The 15963-nt window shown below is 41.8% G+C and overlaps 1 protein-coding gene across 2 annotated transcripts in view; it reads right to left on the bottom strand.

Moving 5' to 3' along the window:
* Window positions 1–15963, bottom strand: part of LOC140191768 (sodium channel protein type 4 subunit alpha-like) — a 138712-nt gene that overhangs the window by 43784 nt on the left and 78965 nt on the right. For both annotated transcript variants that reach the window (XM_072249491.1, XM_072249490.1), the window contains exons 9-12: window positions 14406–14532; window positions 6041–6279; window positions 4340–4513; window positions 1888–2244 (exon numbers count right to left, since the gene is read on the bottom strand). In XM_072249491.1, coding sequence (XP_072105592.1) covers window positions 1888–2244; window positions 4340–4513; window positions 6041–6279; window positions 14406–14532 — 897 coding nt within the window. The remainder of the gene's footprint in view (window positions 1–1887; window positions 2245–4339; window positions 4514–6040; window positions 6280–14405; window positions 14533–15963) is intronic.

Raw genomic sequence — 15963 nt, 5'->3', positions numbered from 1 at the left:
GTGCTTTATAGAGTCTCAACATCACATCCTTGCTTTTCCGTTCCAGTCCTCTTGAACTGAATGTTAGCATTGCACTTGCCTTCCTCACTCGACCTGCAAATTGACCTTTAGGGAGTCTTGCACAAGGACACAATTAGATTAGTGAATGAAAGCTGAAATTGAATTTTGTGCATTAAACCTATTTTGAAGTTCCTAAGTTATGCTCACCATTCATTTTGATTTCCCTTTTTCCTGGAATGAGGGTAATGACTGAACAAACCTTTGGAAAAGAATAAAAAGAGGAAACAAAGGGCAATGGCAGGATGGTTCAGATATAGAATGAAGCTACTGTACACTGTGTATTGCACATTCCCACATTCCCAGTCCAAGGACGGAACAGGTAGACATAAAATAAAGCTCGTCTACTCTGTCACTCTCTCACATTCCCAGGGCAGGAATAGGATGAATTAGGTAGAGTAAAACTTGACACACTCCCAAAGCAAGGACAGGGTATATTAGATAGAGAGCAAATTCTGTCTACATTGTCCTGCCACAGGAAAGAGAGAAAAATAAAGAGTCACAAGCAGCTCATGCAGATCATTTCATCACACAGCTAATGCTACTCATTCAATGTCATCAACACTGGCATCCCTTTTGTTCCTGGTTGCCAAATCCAAGCTTTCACACATTGACTGAGCACAGGTGCTAATGATTTCTCCAAATGAATTGGATGGGTCTTTTTTGTATGGGATGGACCACTCATCTGTGACCTATGCATAAAACAACACATAGACAGCACATTTCAACCTACCAAGACCTCCTCATTCTTGTCAGGAGACTTGTAACAAAGTAGGAGAGCTGTTCAATGGACTAGTCAAACAGTATACAACAGGAATTCTGCAGATGCTGGAAATTCAAGCAACACACATCAAAGTTGCTGGTGAACACAGCAGGCCAGGCAGCATCTGTAGGAAGAGGTGCAGTCAACGTTTCGGGCCGAGACCCTTCACCAGTCCTGATGAAGGGTCTCAGCCTGAAATGTCGACTGCACCTCTTCCTAGAGATGCTGCCTGGCCTGCTGTGTTCACCAGCAACTTTGATGTGTGTTAGTCAAACAGTATCCTCACATTCACAGAATTATATGGATCAATTGGTGTCTCAAATGTGTTTAACAGAAAGCTTAGAGCAGGACCCAACAGAAGGGGAAGCACAATGTCATTCAGTCAGGTAAAACAGCCCTGACTAGTTGGAACATTAACATAAGATACCATGAGTTCTCATTTATGCGCAGCTATCTTTCCTGTTGATAATTAACTACCCCCTCAGTTGATGAATTATTTGTTCACACTGAACACCACTTTGCACTGGAGGATGCAAGGGTACAGAATGTACCTAGGGAGAGGAACTACAATGAACCATTACCAAGAGAAGCTTGTAATTATCAACCCTGGCCAAACTGGTAGACTTCCAAAGAAAATTTGCCAGACTAAGGCTGTGAAAGGTGGTAACAGAAGACAGAAATAAAATCTCTGCATCAATATATTGTATCATTTGACGAGGGAATGAGCAACATGGTTTTACCCTTACCAATCTGCCCTTGCCCTTCATTTACTCTTGTGGGCATTGATAGAGTTAAGTACTGACGGTCTTCTGATTCCTCATTTTATTTTATTCCATCACCACTGTTAACAGTGCTTCAAGTTGCCTAGGACCTAAAGCTTGGAATTCCTACCCTAATCTTCTCCACTTCTATGGCATGGACCTCGGGATGCTTTACATTATTACAAGCTATTTGTTTATTGCTGCTATTTTGTACAAAATGTCAAAACTACGTCATTGAAAACCATGTCTTTGGTTCAAATATTCCAACTGAGCGAATCTCAAGAAAGATTAGGAAAAAAAACTTACCACCAGGTTACCAATCACCATGACCATCATGAAAACAATGAGGCACATGGGCTGTCCTGCTACTTCCATGCAATCCCACATTGTCTCAATCCATTCTCCACAAAGGATGCGGAACACAATGAGAAACGAATGAAAGAAGTCATTCATGTGCCAGCGTGGAAGTGTGCAGTCTTCTGAGATCTTGCAAACGCACTGCCTGTACATCTTGCCAAAGAGTTGCATTCCAACCACAGCGAAAATGAAAACAATGATGGCCAGGACTAGTGTCAGATTCCCCAGTGCTCCCACTGAGTTACCGATGATCTTTATCAGCATGTTCAGAGTTGGCCAAGATTTGGCAAGTTTGAAAACCCTCAACTGGAAAGGAGGAAGGGTGATCAGGGTGTGGTGGCAAATAAAGTTCAGTTTTGTATTCTTACTTCAGCAAAAGCAGGTTAATAAAAGCAGCTATAAGCATGTTTAACACTCAATGTGGCGCCAATAATCTTGTCTATTGACTCCCTCACTTTGAAGGTATGTAGCGCACAGCATGTAGATAATTGTGTTCTCACCAGCTGCTGTTATCCTAGCACTCTGCCGCAGGTCATAATAATGCTGGAAAATGATGAAAATGGATACTATTCAGAGCATGTTATTGACCCTATAAGAATGATTCCAAGTGTTCCACTGGGAGAACTAATTGTAAAACCAAACACAGGACTGAAGCACATTTGCACAAAAAGGACTGGAGGAGCTCAAGTCTGGCAGCACCTATGGAGGGAAATAAACAGTTGACACTTTGGGCTGAGGCATTTTACCAGGTCTTATCAACGGTTCATTCCCCTCCATAGATGTTGCTCGATTTGCTGAGATCTTCCAGTATTCCGTGTGTGTTGCTCATGATATCCAGCATCTGTGGAGACCCTTGTGTCAGTGAGCACAGTTGCTTTCTGATGCATGTTGTTGCATATTAGAAAGATACACTTAAATTACATTTATCAATGTATCAGCCTGATTTTTGATAACATGCTCTCACTGTATGACGCTTGTTACCAGATTACATATGTACAGTATTTTCCTTCTTCTGCTCATGCACAGAGTCCGCCACAGAGAGGTTAACAGATCCAGACTGCAACTAGACATGGCACAAATGCAGGTTTCTATCATTCATCAGGAATTGCATGGGGTTCATTGTACAGTGCAAACTTGTGGCTCATTCACATGGAATGGATTCAATTCCCAGTCCAAAGAACTGACTTCAAAATCTATGCTAGCATTTCAGTGTAACACTGAGGGGGCATTACACTGTCATAGATACAAGCTTTTGGATTAAAAGATTAAGTTGAGGCCTCTTAGACTCTTAGATGGATGTTAATGAAGCCCTTTGAGAATATTTCAGAGAGGAACAGGCTATTTAAGCCTTTGCTTATCACTCAAAGATCTTCTGATCCTAATCATATCACATGGAAGTTTGTTGTGTGCAAATTAGTTGCTCTGTTTCTATCATTATAATGATGATTAGGTTTCATAAATACAGTGGAATTTGAGTTAATTGGGGCAGCCACTTATTTGAGATGACTTTTAAAGAACAAAAACTAATTGAGAAATTGCTGGGATTCCCTTTGTTTATTTGCAACACTATGCCAGTTAATTGGGACAGGAGACTGTTGCAAAAACAGTTTCTAACTAGTGTCTGATGTGTGCACTTGTGTGGCCATTAGGCATTACACCATGCTTAGAGTGAATAGTTTTTAAATAGTGTCAGTTGCATGTACTTGTGTTTAAAAAGCAGTGATTTTTGTCACTGATATTTGGTGAGAAATGGGCAGTAAGACAATTCAGAACTGTTTTGCTCACTGTGGTTTCAAGCATTCAGGCTTGGAAATGCCACAAATGGCCAGGAGTGAAAATGAAATGATTTCACAACTTCAGCAAGTTAGGAAGAATTTGAAGGTACTGAGAATCATCTTGAATGAATTGAATTAAAATGAAGATTTGGAGGATGCAGCTGTTGATAGCATTGTCTCAATGTAGTACATTATCTACACTAGGTGTCTGCTCTGATCTTGTTCATTTGCAGTCAATCAAAAGAATGCGTTAGCATACAGTGATGAATTTGAGAACTATTAGGAATGAATACACCGTTTAATAGTACTCTAGTAGTATTGATAGTGTTCTATTTTGTTCTGTACTTCATTTAAATACATAATTTGTTACTCAGTTAAACAATACTTAATTTTTTCTACCTTATTAACTATTTCCATGAAACTTCAGCTAATAGGAGCTTGATTGGACCAAAATATACTGGTCTTGATGTATCACAATTAACTGGAATCCACTGTAATTGCTTGTAAAATTCTTTGAGGTATCCTGAAGCTGTGAAGGATGCAATATAAATGGAAATCTGCCACAGTCACACCAGCTACCCTTTCAGCTAGTTACACAATGTACAGGTTAAACTTGCGATACAAACCAATCTGAATGAACGCAGCACCGACAATCCTTGTACATTCGCCAGTCCTAGCTCCACCAAGCTGAGAGTCACAATGATGCTATCAAATATGTTCCAACCCACTTGAAAGTAATAATAAGGATCCAGAGCAATTAGTTTGAGCACCATTTCAGCAGTGAAAATCCCTGTGAATACCTGCCAAAAAAAGACCACAACTTAAGCTTCTTTCTCCCACACAAAGATTAAAAAGTACTATGGAAAATAAAAAAATATTTATTTATTTACTGATTTAATGAACATTGCTTGGTGTTAAGCAATGGCCTACCCTTCTACTGAGTTTTACATCACTATTGAATTTAATAAGTGGACCGTTGTAATCAATAGAGCTACTGCCCCAGTTTCAGCCTCCGAGGATCAATACTGGCCTCTGGACTGTCTGTGTGGAGTCCCCATGTTCTCCCTTGGTTTCCTCTGAGAGCCACGCTTCCCATGCCACATAGCGTGTCTATAATTTACAAACCCTAACCTGTGTGTCTACGTCTGGTGACATGTGCTTTCAGGATTTTGTATCTTCTGCTCGATGCACGGGAGGAGGAGAAAGAATGTCCAGAGTAGATCTTTGATTATGTTAGCTGCTCTGCCAAGACAGTGAGACGTGTAGGCAGAATCTGGTTGGAAGGAGGGTGGGGGTGGGAATGCCAGCTTCTGTGTCTACAACTCTCTGCAGCTTCTTTACAGTCTCGAGCAGACCAGTTGCCATATCAAGCCGTGATGCATGGGAGGCTTTCTATGGTGCAGCTATAATAGTAATATTGGCCCTTATCAATTACGGCCAAGTAATTTCTTTAGCCTCCTGAAGAAATGTAGAGGTGCTGATGCACTTTACTTGGCCATGGTTCCTAGGTGTTTAGTGTCAGATTAATGGAGATGTGTGCTTAATGATGACACAGACTCCAAAGGCCTGTTTCTGTGCTGTCAGACTGGATGAATGTTGTATCTAACAGACGGGTCAGTATTAGATCTGCTGCACTGGAGACTGCCTTTGCAAGATCCAAACTGCTAGAGCAACAGCGGGCTGAGCAGTATCTCAGCAGTGGGGGAGAGGAATTATTGACGTTTCAGGTCAAGGCCCTACATCAGGGCTAAGGGTGGTGATGAAAGACTGCCGGTATAAAGAGTAGAGGAACAGGGGTGAGACAGGGGGTAGATAGGTGGACCGAGGAAGGGTGAGCATGATAGGCAGATGGAACCAAGTGGGAGGAGGGGAGGGTGCAGATGGAGATAACCTGGAGAGGATAATAGGAAACATAAAAGCTATAGGTAAGAAAGGTGATTATAGGAACCATTAAGAGAGGGACGAAAGGCAAATGGAACCAGAATGGAGACAGGATACAGAGGGGTGAAAAGTGTGGATGGAACCAGGAAGGGGAGGGGGGGATGAAACTGGGTGAGGTGGGGTGGTATGGGAAACAGAACAAAAAAAAAAGGACCATAAATGGATCAGAAGGAAAGGGTGAGAGGAACACAAACGCCGAGGCTTACCTTAAATTGGAAAATGCAATGCTCATGCCATTAGATTGTAGACTACACATGTGGAACGTGAGGTGACACTCTTGTTGTTAATGTTGAACCTCACCCTGGCAGTGAAGGTGAAGTGCAATATTTATTCATCCTAACAGTTCTACAAGATAAACCAACAACTTTTGTTGGGCAAATACTCACCAGATTCCCAACGGACAACATACTTTCAAAGCTCTCTGTCATGGGATAGTGCTCCATAGCCATAAAGAGAGTGTTCAGCACAATACAAATTGTGATCCCCAGATCCACAAATGGGTCCATCACAATAATTTTCATGATTTCTTTGAACTTCACCCAGAGTAGGCAGCAATCCCAAATTAGCGCTGGTTTGACAAATTTGTACCACCAGGGAGGGCATTTCTGATGTGCCTCTTCTAATTCTGCAGAACATAAATAGCAAGGGATCTGTGAAGCTTCTAAATCTCCTTGGAATAAAAACAGAGCATTTGCATCAGCGTGCAGGGGTAAATCAATATTAATTGTTCCAAGTGCCTCCATTCAGTGCAGTGCTTGAAGAACAAAAAAAAAACACAAGGAATTTGAGTCATAGAATTTAACGCATTGGATTTCCTATTGTTTTTAGATGGTTAAGATCCCTCCGTTAAATAAAGCAGCAGGAGTTCAGTCAATACTAAATCAGTTCTGCCAGCTAGTTAAATAGTGAGATCACACATAATCTGTACCTTGGGTCCAATATCCAAATAACTCCTGGATATTCAATAATCATCATCATCATTATGAGCTGTGCTGTATGACATGGGTGGTCATGGTCATATGACCATGATTGTTCTTGGCAATTTCTTCTACAGAAGCGGTTTGCCATTGTCTTCTTCTGGGCAGTGTCTTTACAAGACGGGTGACTCCAGACATTATCAATATTCTTCAGAGGTGGTCTGCCTGGCGTCAGTGGTAACATAACCTGCACCACCTGCTCATATGACCATCCACCACTTGCTCCCATGGCTTCACATGACCCCTGTGACCCTACTGGGGGGGGGGGCTAAGCAGGTGCAGGTTGAGGCTACACCTCACCCAATGATGACCTGCAGGCTAGCGGAGGGAAGGACCACCTTACGCCCCTTTTGGTAGAGACATATCTCCACCTCGCCCCCCTATCTATAGCATCACTCCTAATCATTCATTTCCATGTTAAAATTTCAAAAGTCCACAAACTGATTGCCTTTTCCATGATTCATGATTCCTGTTAACTTTCATTTAATAAAATACTTGCTGATCGTACATCAAAACACAAAGGTTTAAATTTACTCAGCTCCAGAAATCATTGAAGCTTTGATCCAATACAGAAAAGAGAAAAGCTGATTTTCCAAGCTGAGATGACAGTGAGTGAGAATGCTTTTAGTTTTCAGGTGGCATTTACCATTTATGGTCAACAGAGCCTCAAAAAATAAAATCAATAGCCAGCAGGAGGGATGGTGGTTAATAAGGGAGAGCAGAGCCTGCGCATTCTGTGGTGAAGGACTGGGCCTCTTGACTCCTGAGCATCTTTCCACCATGTTACGAGGTGTGAGTGAGGAGCATAAAGGAAGATGACGAACCTTCAGCACTCAGGAAGCATGACCACCAATGACTACAAATCAGCCTGTTTGATTTGACCCTACCCACTATTTTAAATACCCACTTCCTCCAACACTGGCACAATTTGATTACAATATCAACTATTTATAAAAAATAACTTGTCAAAGAATCTTTGACAACAATTCTCAAGCTTGTAACCTCCATTACCCAGAAGAACAAAGGCAGAATGTGACAAGGAACACAAGTGTTCACATTTCACCATTCAGCATTGTCACTGGACCACATTCCCAGATGACCCTATTTAATATCACTGTGGGAATACCTTCACCATATGGTTCCAAAAGACAGCTCACTATCACCTTCTCATGGGTAATTAATGCTGGTTTACCAGCAATGCTCACATCCTGGGAATGGATTAAAAGAAAACAATCATTAGGAGGGAATTGTGTTCCAATAACCCAGAATTTCTGGTCAGCGGGGAGCTGCATGCAGTTGGCACTGACATGCAGACAAAAAATGCACTTACCTTGACTGGTTTCTCAGTTTGGGACTTGCTGAGAGAAGCTGCCTTCAATAGTCATGGGGAGGCCCTGTGCAGCAACAGAGCCCTCTGTGATGTAAATGTCATTGCTGACTGTCAAAGCTGTCAAGAGCCATGAATGTTTCTGAATATTTCTGATATTCAGAAGCAATCAAAAAGTATCCAAACTATTTCAATATATTCAAATTTACTAAAAATTTAGGAATCATTATTTTAAAAAAGCAAATAATTAAAAAGCACACCCCATTTACATAAACTTAAACAAATGAGGTAAATCTAAAGATACTATAATTAATCTTAGTCCTTCACTGTGATTCTTTTCCATTCAAACTAATAGTGAAGATTTTCCAATCATACTCCCTCCATGTGGAGACTTTGGAGAGCAGTCTGCAAATGAGTACAGTTGTAATGAGTTCTTTAGGCCTTTGTGGGGTGCTGGAGAATGTTGAGTTCTGAAATTTTTAGGACACCTGAATTAGTTCATTGTTGTTTAAAGAGAGTCATTAATCGTTTGGAGTTCCTTGTGTTTTTCTCAAGCTACTCATTCTTTGTAGTTCTGTCTCCTGGTGCTTTCCGTTTAAGCTTGTTAAGTTTATTTTGATAGGCTCAGGAACTCCGTGTTACTTGTATTATTTAAGCGGATGCCTGATTAGTGTTAATCACGGGGTCCTAGTTTTGAGAATATTACTTTTTGTGATGTCGCTCGGCCGAGCCACTGATGTTCTTTGAAATTATTATGAATAAACTCTCGTTGACATCTCTACATCAGAGTCTGTCTTTCCTCCACACTTGGGTTTTGATATTGCCAACGCACATCATGACAGCAGTCTTCTTTGTACAATAGGGGAGGATAGTGGTGCTGCAGTTATTCCGCATTCCACACACCTTAAACGATCCAGTGTAATCCCAACCTCGAGTACTCTGTGTGGAGTTTACACTCTATCTCTGTCACTACATACATATCTATTGTATATGAGGTGGACTGCTCTAGTTTCCCCGCATATCTGAAATGCTTACTTGTATGGAAGTTGGCTACTGTAAATTAACCTTAGTGGGAGAATCCAGAGAGATGATGGGCTTTATGAGTGAAAGTAGGATGCAGGAAAAGAAAGAGAGTAGCAGTGCACTCAAACACAGCGATCACTCTGAGTCCAAGCAAAGATGTATTTGTTGTCTTTTATTTTATTGAGATACAGTGTGGAGTAGGCCCTTCCAGCCCTTAGAGCCATGCTATCCAGGAGTCCCCCAGTTTAATCCTAGCTTAACCATGGGAAAATTTACAATAACCAATTAACCTACCAGCCCGTATGTCTTTGGACTCTGGGAGGAAATCGACACGGTCACGGGGAGAATGTACAAATTCCTTACAGGCAGCGGCGGGAACCTTTGTAAGTCCCAAAGATTTCCGCAAAGATTTCAAGGGGCTCATGATACTTAGTCTCCACTTGATTGTATATGACACAGCACATAACCAACAATCGATAATTAGCAAAGAGAAGTTTTTAATTCTGCCCTAAAAGATTGACAAGCAGAACTGCCTGACTGTGGAATTCACTCAAAAAAGGTGCTTACAGAATTTTGAAAATTTTCCTGTCTTATTGTCAGATTCTTTAAGTTTCTTTTTTAGACTTTTCCTTTTGTCTTGGCAAATGATGGGAATAACTAGTGTTATGTACCCCAAGGGTTCATATTTTCTGTGGACTGTCACTTTAAAACGCCGGGAGAATAAGACTAACTTTTGGACACTGTTTGAGCTGCTCGAGAGAGAGAGAGAGAGAGAGGTGGAGTTATTTGATGGACAATTGATGTTATGGTTTCTCTGCAGCATGTTTACTTTTTACAAGGACAGTTACAGACACAGAAAAACACATGCTGAGAGTCAAGATGGATTCGGTCAATGGAAGACACCAGTGAGTCGGTCGCTGGTTTAAACTTTCAGTAGCCCAAAAGGGGTGAGTATAGATCGATCCTGAGTATTCATAAATGACTCTCACAAGTTTTCTGCAACTAGAACAAGTTTGCAGGAAGAGAAGAGAGGAGAGATAGGATTGAAACAGAAGAAACCTAGTGACAAAGAGGTCACTGTTTGGACTCTCTCCTAAGTAGCCCGTAAGGGTTAGTTTGAGTTCCATCCGACTACGAAAGTGTGACTGTCACGTAGTTAATCCACAGGAGTAGGTTCTCTGGTGAGGGGAGTACCTTTGTGAATACCACTTGTGTGTCACCCTTGTCTGGGTGTGGTAGTTCACTGAAGAAAGGCACCCCTGTGGCAAATCACTGTCGGAGTTATTTCATATGTCGTGGAACTGGATAAGTGGCTATCACAGTTGTGTGTTTTGGGTGAACTTATGTGGAAACTACCTGTGTGTGATAATCCTTGCCTGGGTTGGTAGTTTTACCACTTGAAGACCATACCTCAGTGATAAGCTACTATTGGTGATAATCCATATGTGGATTCTGTTTGAGTATCCTGTGGCCACCACTTTGGGATGACCCGTAGCTGAATTTGGGTGTGGTGCCGCTTGTGTTGAAAGGATATTCGTTGACGGTCACTGTCGGTGATATTTCGTGTGTGGAGTGGAACAACTTCGGAGATAAAACCTGCAGCCCTTGTTATTGGAGGAGGGAGGAGAAGGTGGTGGCGCGATGCAGCGCACGTAGCCTCTCCAGTGAAATTATATTGTATTGTTAAATAGGGGCCGTGCACAATTCTGATTTGATGGAGACTGCCGAGAGAGCACGGAGGAACATCTGGAGTAACTTCTGAAATGCCCAGTTCACTGCCGCTGCTACTGTGCGATCCAGAATCTCCAGAGGGAAGGGCCCAAAATCCTCGGCTTTGCCTGCTACTGGCGACCGGAGCTGAGGTCGAAGCGTTCGGCAGAGATGGTGCTCGGTGCTTGGTGTCGGAGGGCTGATCGGAGCTCAAAATTTTTGGACGACTTGGGGTCGGATTGTGGTCGGGTATGGCAGGGAGAGTTTTCTTCCTTCTCCCGCCTGTGTGAGATGTGGGACTTGCGAGAGACTTTGAACTTTTTACCATGCTCATGGCCTCTTCATCAAGTTACGGTATTGCTTGCACTGTTGTAACTATATGTTATAATTATGTGGTTTTTGTTAGTTTTTCAGTCTTGGTCTGTCCTGTGTTTCTGTGATATTACACCGGAGGAATATTGTATCATTTCCTAATGCATGCATTACTAAATGACAATAAAAGGGGACTGCGTGTCCACATAATCTAATCTGGTATTGCTATTGTGGAATCTGTGGAATATCGACGTAATTGCCTTCTCACAACATTCCCCTTTGGATTACAAATATCTCTTATTAATTAACCTGAGCATTGAACTGAACTATCTTACATTCCATCATAAGACTGTATCACTTAAGCTTGAAGAAGTTTGGGTTTTATATTTCCACACCTATATATGCTTAATCTCTGCTAACCTGTTTGATTTATCTGGTTTTATATTACTGTATTGCATAGTTACTAATAAAAGTAGCATTAGTTAAAAGCAAAACCAAACTCCAGGTGTGTTCCATTTCTGCTGGTTCTTAAACCCATTACAGGGTGCGTAACACTAGAAAAAAACATTTTATCAGTTCCAGAATTTAAATGATTTTGACCTTAAAAATGTCTGTGTAGCTTTAAGAACTTGCAATTAACTCTTATTAAAACCTGAACCGCTACTGTTTTTCATTTTCCCAACTCCTCCAGCTTGCTGCACATCTATGAGGAGTTAGTACGAAGTATAGCACTTTTACACATTGGCTCTGTGGGAGAAGTCAGACAGTGGTAGAAGAGGGTTGCCTCTCTGACTGAAGGCCTGTGACTGGTGGTGCGCTGCAGGGAGTGGTGCTGGGTTTGTTGTTGTTTGTCATCTATGTCAATCATCTGAATGATAATGTGGTTAATTGGATACGGCTGGCACTTAGATTGGGGGTGTAGTGGGCAGCGAGGGAAACTATCTTGGCTTGCAGTGGGATCTGGACAAGCTGGAAAAATGGGCTGAAAAATGGCACATGGAATTTAATGCAGACAAGTGTTAGGTGTTGCACTTGGGTAGGACTAACCAGAGTAGGTCTGACACAGTGAGCAGTCAGGCACTGAGGAGTGTGGTAGAACAAAGGGATCTGGGAATGGAGGTACACGATTCATTGAAAGTGGCATCACAGGTAGATAGGGTTGTGAAGAAAGCTTTTGGCACAATGGCCTTCATAAATCAAAGTACTGAATACAGGAGTTGGGATGTTATCTTGAAGTTGTATAAGACATTGGTGAGGCCTTATTTGGAGTATTGTGTGCAGTTCTGGTCACTTATGTATAGAAAAGATGTAAATAAGATTGAAAGAGTACGGAGAAAAATTACGAGGATGTTGCTGGGACTGGAGGACCTGGAGGAAAGATTAAATAGGTTAGGACTTTATTCCTTAGAACATAAAAAGTTGGGGGGGTGGCGGGCTTGATAAATGTATACAAAATTATGAGAGGTATAGATAGGGTAAATGTAAGCATGTTTTTTTCAACTGAGGTTGGGTGAAACTACAACAAGAGGACAGGGTTAAGGGTGAAAGGTGAAAGGTTTAAGGGGAAAATGAGAAACTTCACTCAGAGGGTGATGCAAGTGTGGAGTGAGCCGCCAGTGAACCTGATGGATGTGAGCTCGATTTCAATGTTTGAGAGGTTTGGATAGGTACATAGATGGTAGGGGTATGGAGGGCTATGGTCCCGGTGCAGGTCAATGGGAGTAGGCAGTTTAAATGGTTTGGCATAGACTACATGGGTCGAAGGGCCTGTTTCTGTCCTGTAGTTTTCTCCAACTCTCTGACTCTCGCATTTTCTTCATACCAGAATGAAGCCAAAAGAAATGGCCATGTGAAACTTGCATAAGCTAAATCTTTGAAGAGATAATTTGTTTATTTAGTGTTCCTGCGTAGAGTAGGCCTTTCTGGCCCTTCAAGCCACGCCACCCCAGCAACCCCCGACCAACCCGATTAACCCTAACCTAATCATGGAACCATTTACAATGACCATTTAACCTACCCAGTAAGTCTTTGGACTGTGAGTTGAAACTGGAGCACCCGGGGAAATGGTACACATTCCACGGGGAGGACATACAGAGACGCCTTACAGAATGCCACCAGAAATGAACTCTGAACTGTGAAACAGCCTAAACTGTAATAGCATCATGCTAACCGCTACACTACTGAGGTGCCATGTGGCTCCGTGGAAAATATTCCTGCATTTTTTATTATTATAGTGTCTTCCATGGACATTGACAACTTTGACATGGCAGCACCAAGAGCCTTGAGGGCATCACTCATCCTCCAGTGTGGAAGACAAGGGTAATAATAAGCAGTCCAGGAAGGGAGATTCATTAAGGAAATAATTGGGCTTTAGGGGACAATTTGAGTCCTTTCACAGTTGTTTTTCCCATTAATTGCCAATTTTTAGGGAATAACAGAAATTATATGTCAATATATTTTACTTGAAAGCAAATGGAAAAGACCTTTCATTATTCAGAAGTCAGCACAGACCCCAAGACTTACCTAGGTAAGCCCATGGAAACCTCATGTCATGTCTGCTGTGGTTGTCAACTGATAGTGGTTTCTACTTCCCTGCAACTGTCATTTGTGGCTGCCCCTGTTCTGCTCCAGTAGGCTGCTCATGGAATTCAGTAAGGCAGCAAATCCTGTCCAGAATTCCCAGTTTGAGTTCTGGCAAATCTCCGCACTCCCTCTTCACTGGATTAACACTGGCTGACGCACACAAGTCCCCTTTCACTGGCTTCCTCAACAAAGTTCTAATTGTTCAAATTGTTCTTTCAAGTCAGATTCAATGATTCCAGCTGATTTTTTTTTGTCTTTGTATATACTGTATCTTAGCTCTTTATAAGTAAAATTAATTAAATATTATGCATTTTTTTATGAGCCCAGAGTGTAGTCGAGTGCTTCTGAATGTCAAAGACATCACAGTGACAGCTTCAATAGACTGTGAGTCTGGGGCAGGAACCCTCAGGTTGTCCAAAACTGTTCTGTGTAAGCACCAGGTTGCCTGAACTGAGACTGTACTGAAAAGCTTGGAGTTGACCTCCAAGCAGGAAACTCTGCTGGAGGTCATGTACGCAGCTGGTCAAGCACTAAATGAGGATCAAATTATTCTATCAGAGCTGGAATGTTTATGAACAACTTGCAGAAGGAGCTAGAAAACAAAAATCAGGAGATGCTCAACACCTGTAAAGAGAGAAGCAGTGGATGTTTCAGTTTGGTGACCTGTCATCTGAACAATGTCATTTGACCTGAAATGTTAACTTTGTTTCTCTCTCTGTGGATGCTGCTTGACCTGAGTATCTCCAGCATTTTCTGTTTTCATTTCACACTAAAGTTTATACAATCTTTGATTCCTTTTCAAATGTAGAAAGATCTTACCATCTAGTACGGCATTGCTGTGCACACTGGCTACACTCCCATCTTTCTTTGAGGATGCTGGTTCTTCTAGAAACAGGGAGGTATGTTTTGACCCAGGGATTTCGTCATCAGCATCCCTACCAGATACCTACAAAGGAGCAGGTAGAAATTTGGGACAAGATATTGGTTGTGAATCAAAAACCGATCCCATTGCCAATGAACATATTCTTAGACAATAAAGCAAAGCAATTGACAGCAAGACACACAAAATGCTGGAGGAACTCAGCAGGCCAGGCAGCATCTATAGAAAAGAGTAAACAGTTGATGTTTCAGACTGAGGCCCTTCAGCAGACCTGTACCTGAAGGGTCTCAGCACAAAACGTCACCTGCACCTTTTCCATAGACACTGCCTGGCCTGCTGAGTTCCTCCAGCATTTTGTGTGTGTTGTTTGGATTTCCAGCATCTGCAGATTTTTTCAAGTTTGTGAAAGCAATTGATGTTTTGGTTTTGCAATAATTGGGTAAATTGACTGCCTTCGTGCACATTTCCACAACACTGGAAAAAAAACCAGCTCCTTAGTACTCTATTCATTGAAATTACTATCTGATTAATGGTAGCACAGAGTCATAAAGTCATAGAAAAGCACAACACAGAAACAGGCCCTCCAACCCATCTAGTCCACACCAAAACATTTAAACTGCCTATTCCCATCAACCTGCACTGGGACCATAGTCCTCCATACCCCTACCATCCATGTACCTATCCAAACTTCTCTTAAATGTTGAAATTGAGCTCACATGTACCAGCAACACTTACGCTGGCAACTCATTCCACACTCTCACGACCCTTTGAGTGAAGAAGTTTCTCTACCATTAAAACATTTCACCTTTCACCCTTAACCCATGACCTCTAGTTGCAGTCCCAGCCAACCTCAGTGGAAAAGCCTGCTTGCATTTCCCCTGTCTATACCCCTCATCACTTTGTATACCTCTATCAAATCTCCTCTCATTCTTCTTGGAACTGTTCTTGGAATCCCAGAAATGATCATAAACATGCTCAATAGTTTTGCTATGGTTTTTGTCACAAATGTGATAGTGTTGATAGTGAGGAGGATAGTCCTTGCTTACAGAAAGGTGTTAATCAATTGGTAAATTGCGCAGAGCAATGACAGGTGGAATTTAATCCTGATTGTGAGGAGATGCACTTTAGGAGTCCTAATAAAGGTAAGCATATAGAGCAAGGGTTCCCAACTTTTTCTTATGCCTTGGACCAATACCATTAAGCAAGGGGTCCGTGGACCCCGGATATAGAATGACTGGGAATATTTTAGAAAACATTAAGGAACTGAAGACCTTAGCACACAAGTCCATTCAGGTTAGAAACAATCTGGTTCCACCTCAGAAAGTGTCAAGGTGCGGTGGGGGATTGGTATGATGGTGATGTATGATTTGGTATCTTGAGAACAAAGTTTGTGTTCGGCATCAAAAATAATGGCTTTGCTCTGTGGAAAATTTACTTGGAGCAAATTTCTGTTCATCTTGCTTTCTGGAGAATGCAACTTTTACTCAAATTCCTTCC

The sequence above is a fragment of the Mobula birostris genome, chromosome X (assembly GCF_030028105.1).
Source record: "Mobula birostris isolate sMobBir1 chromosome X, sMobBir1.hap1, whole genome shotgun sequence".
Taxonomy (NCBI): Eukaryota; Metazoa; Chordata; class Chondrichthyes; order Myliobatiformes; family Myliobatidae; genus Mobula; species Mobula birostris.
Note: the sequence above shows the minus strand (reverse complement) of the source record. Positions and strands in the feature narration are given on the sequence as shown.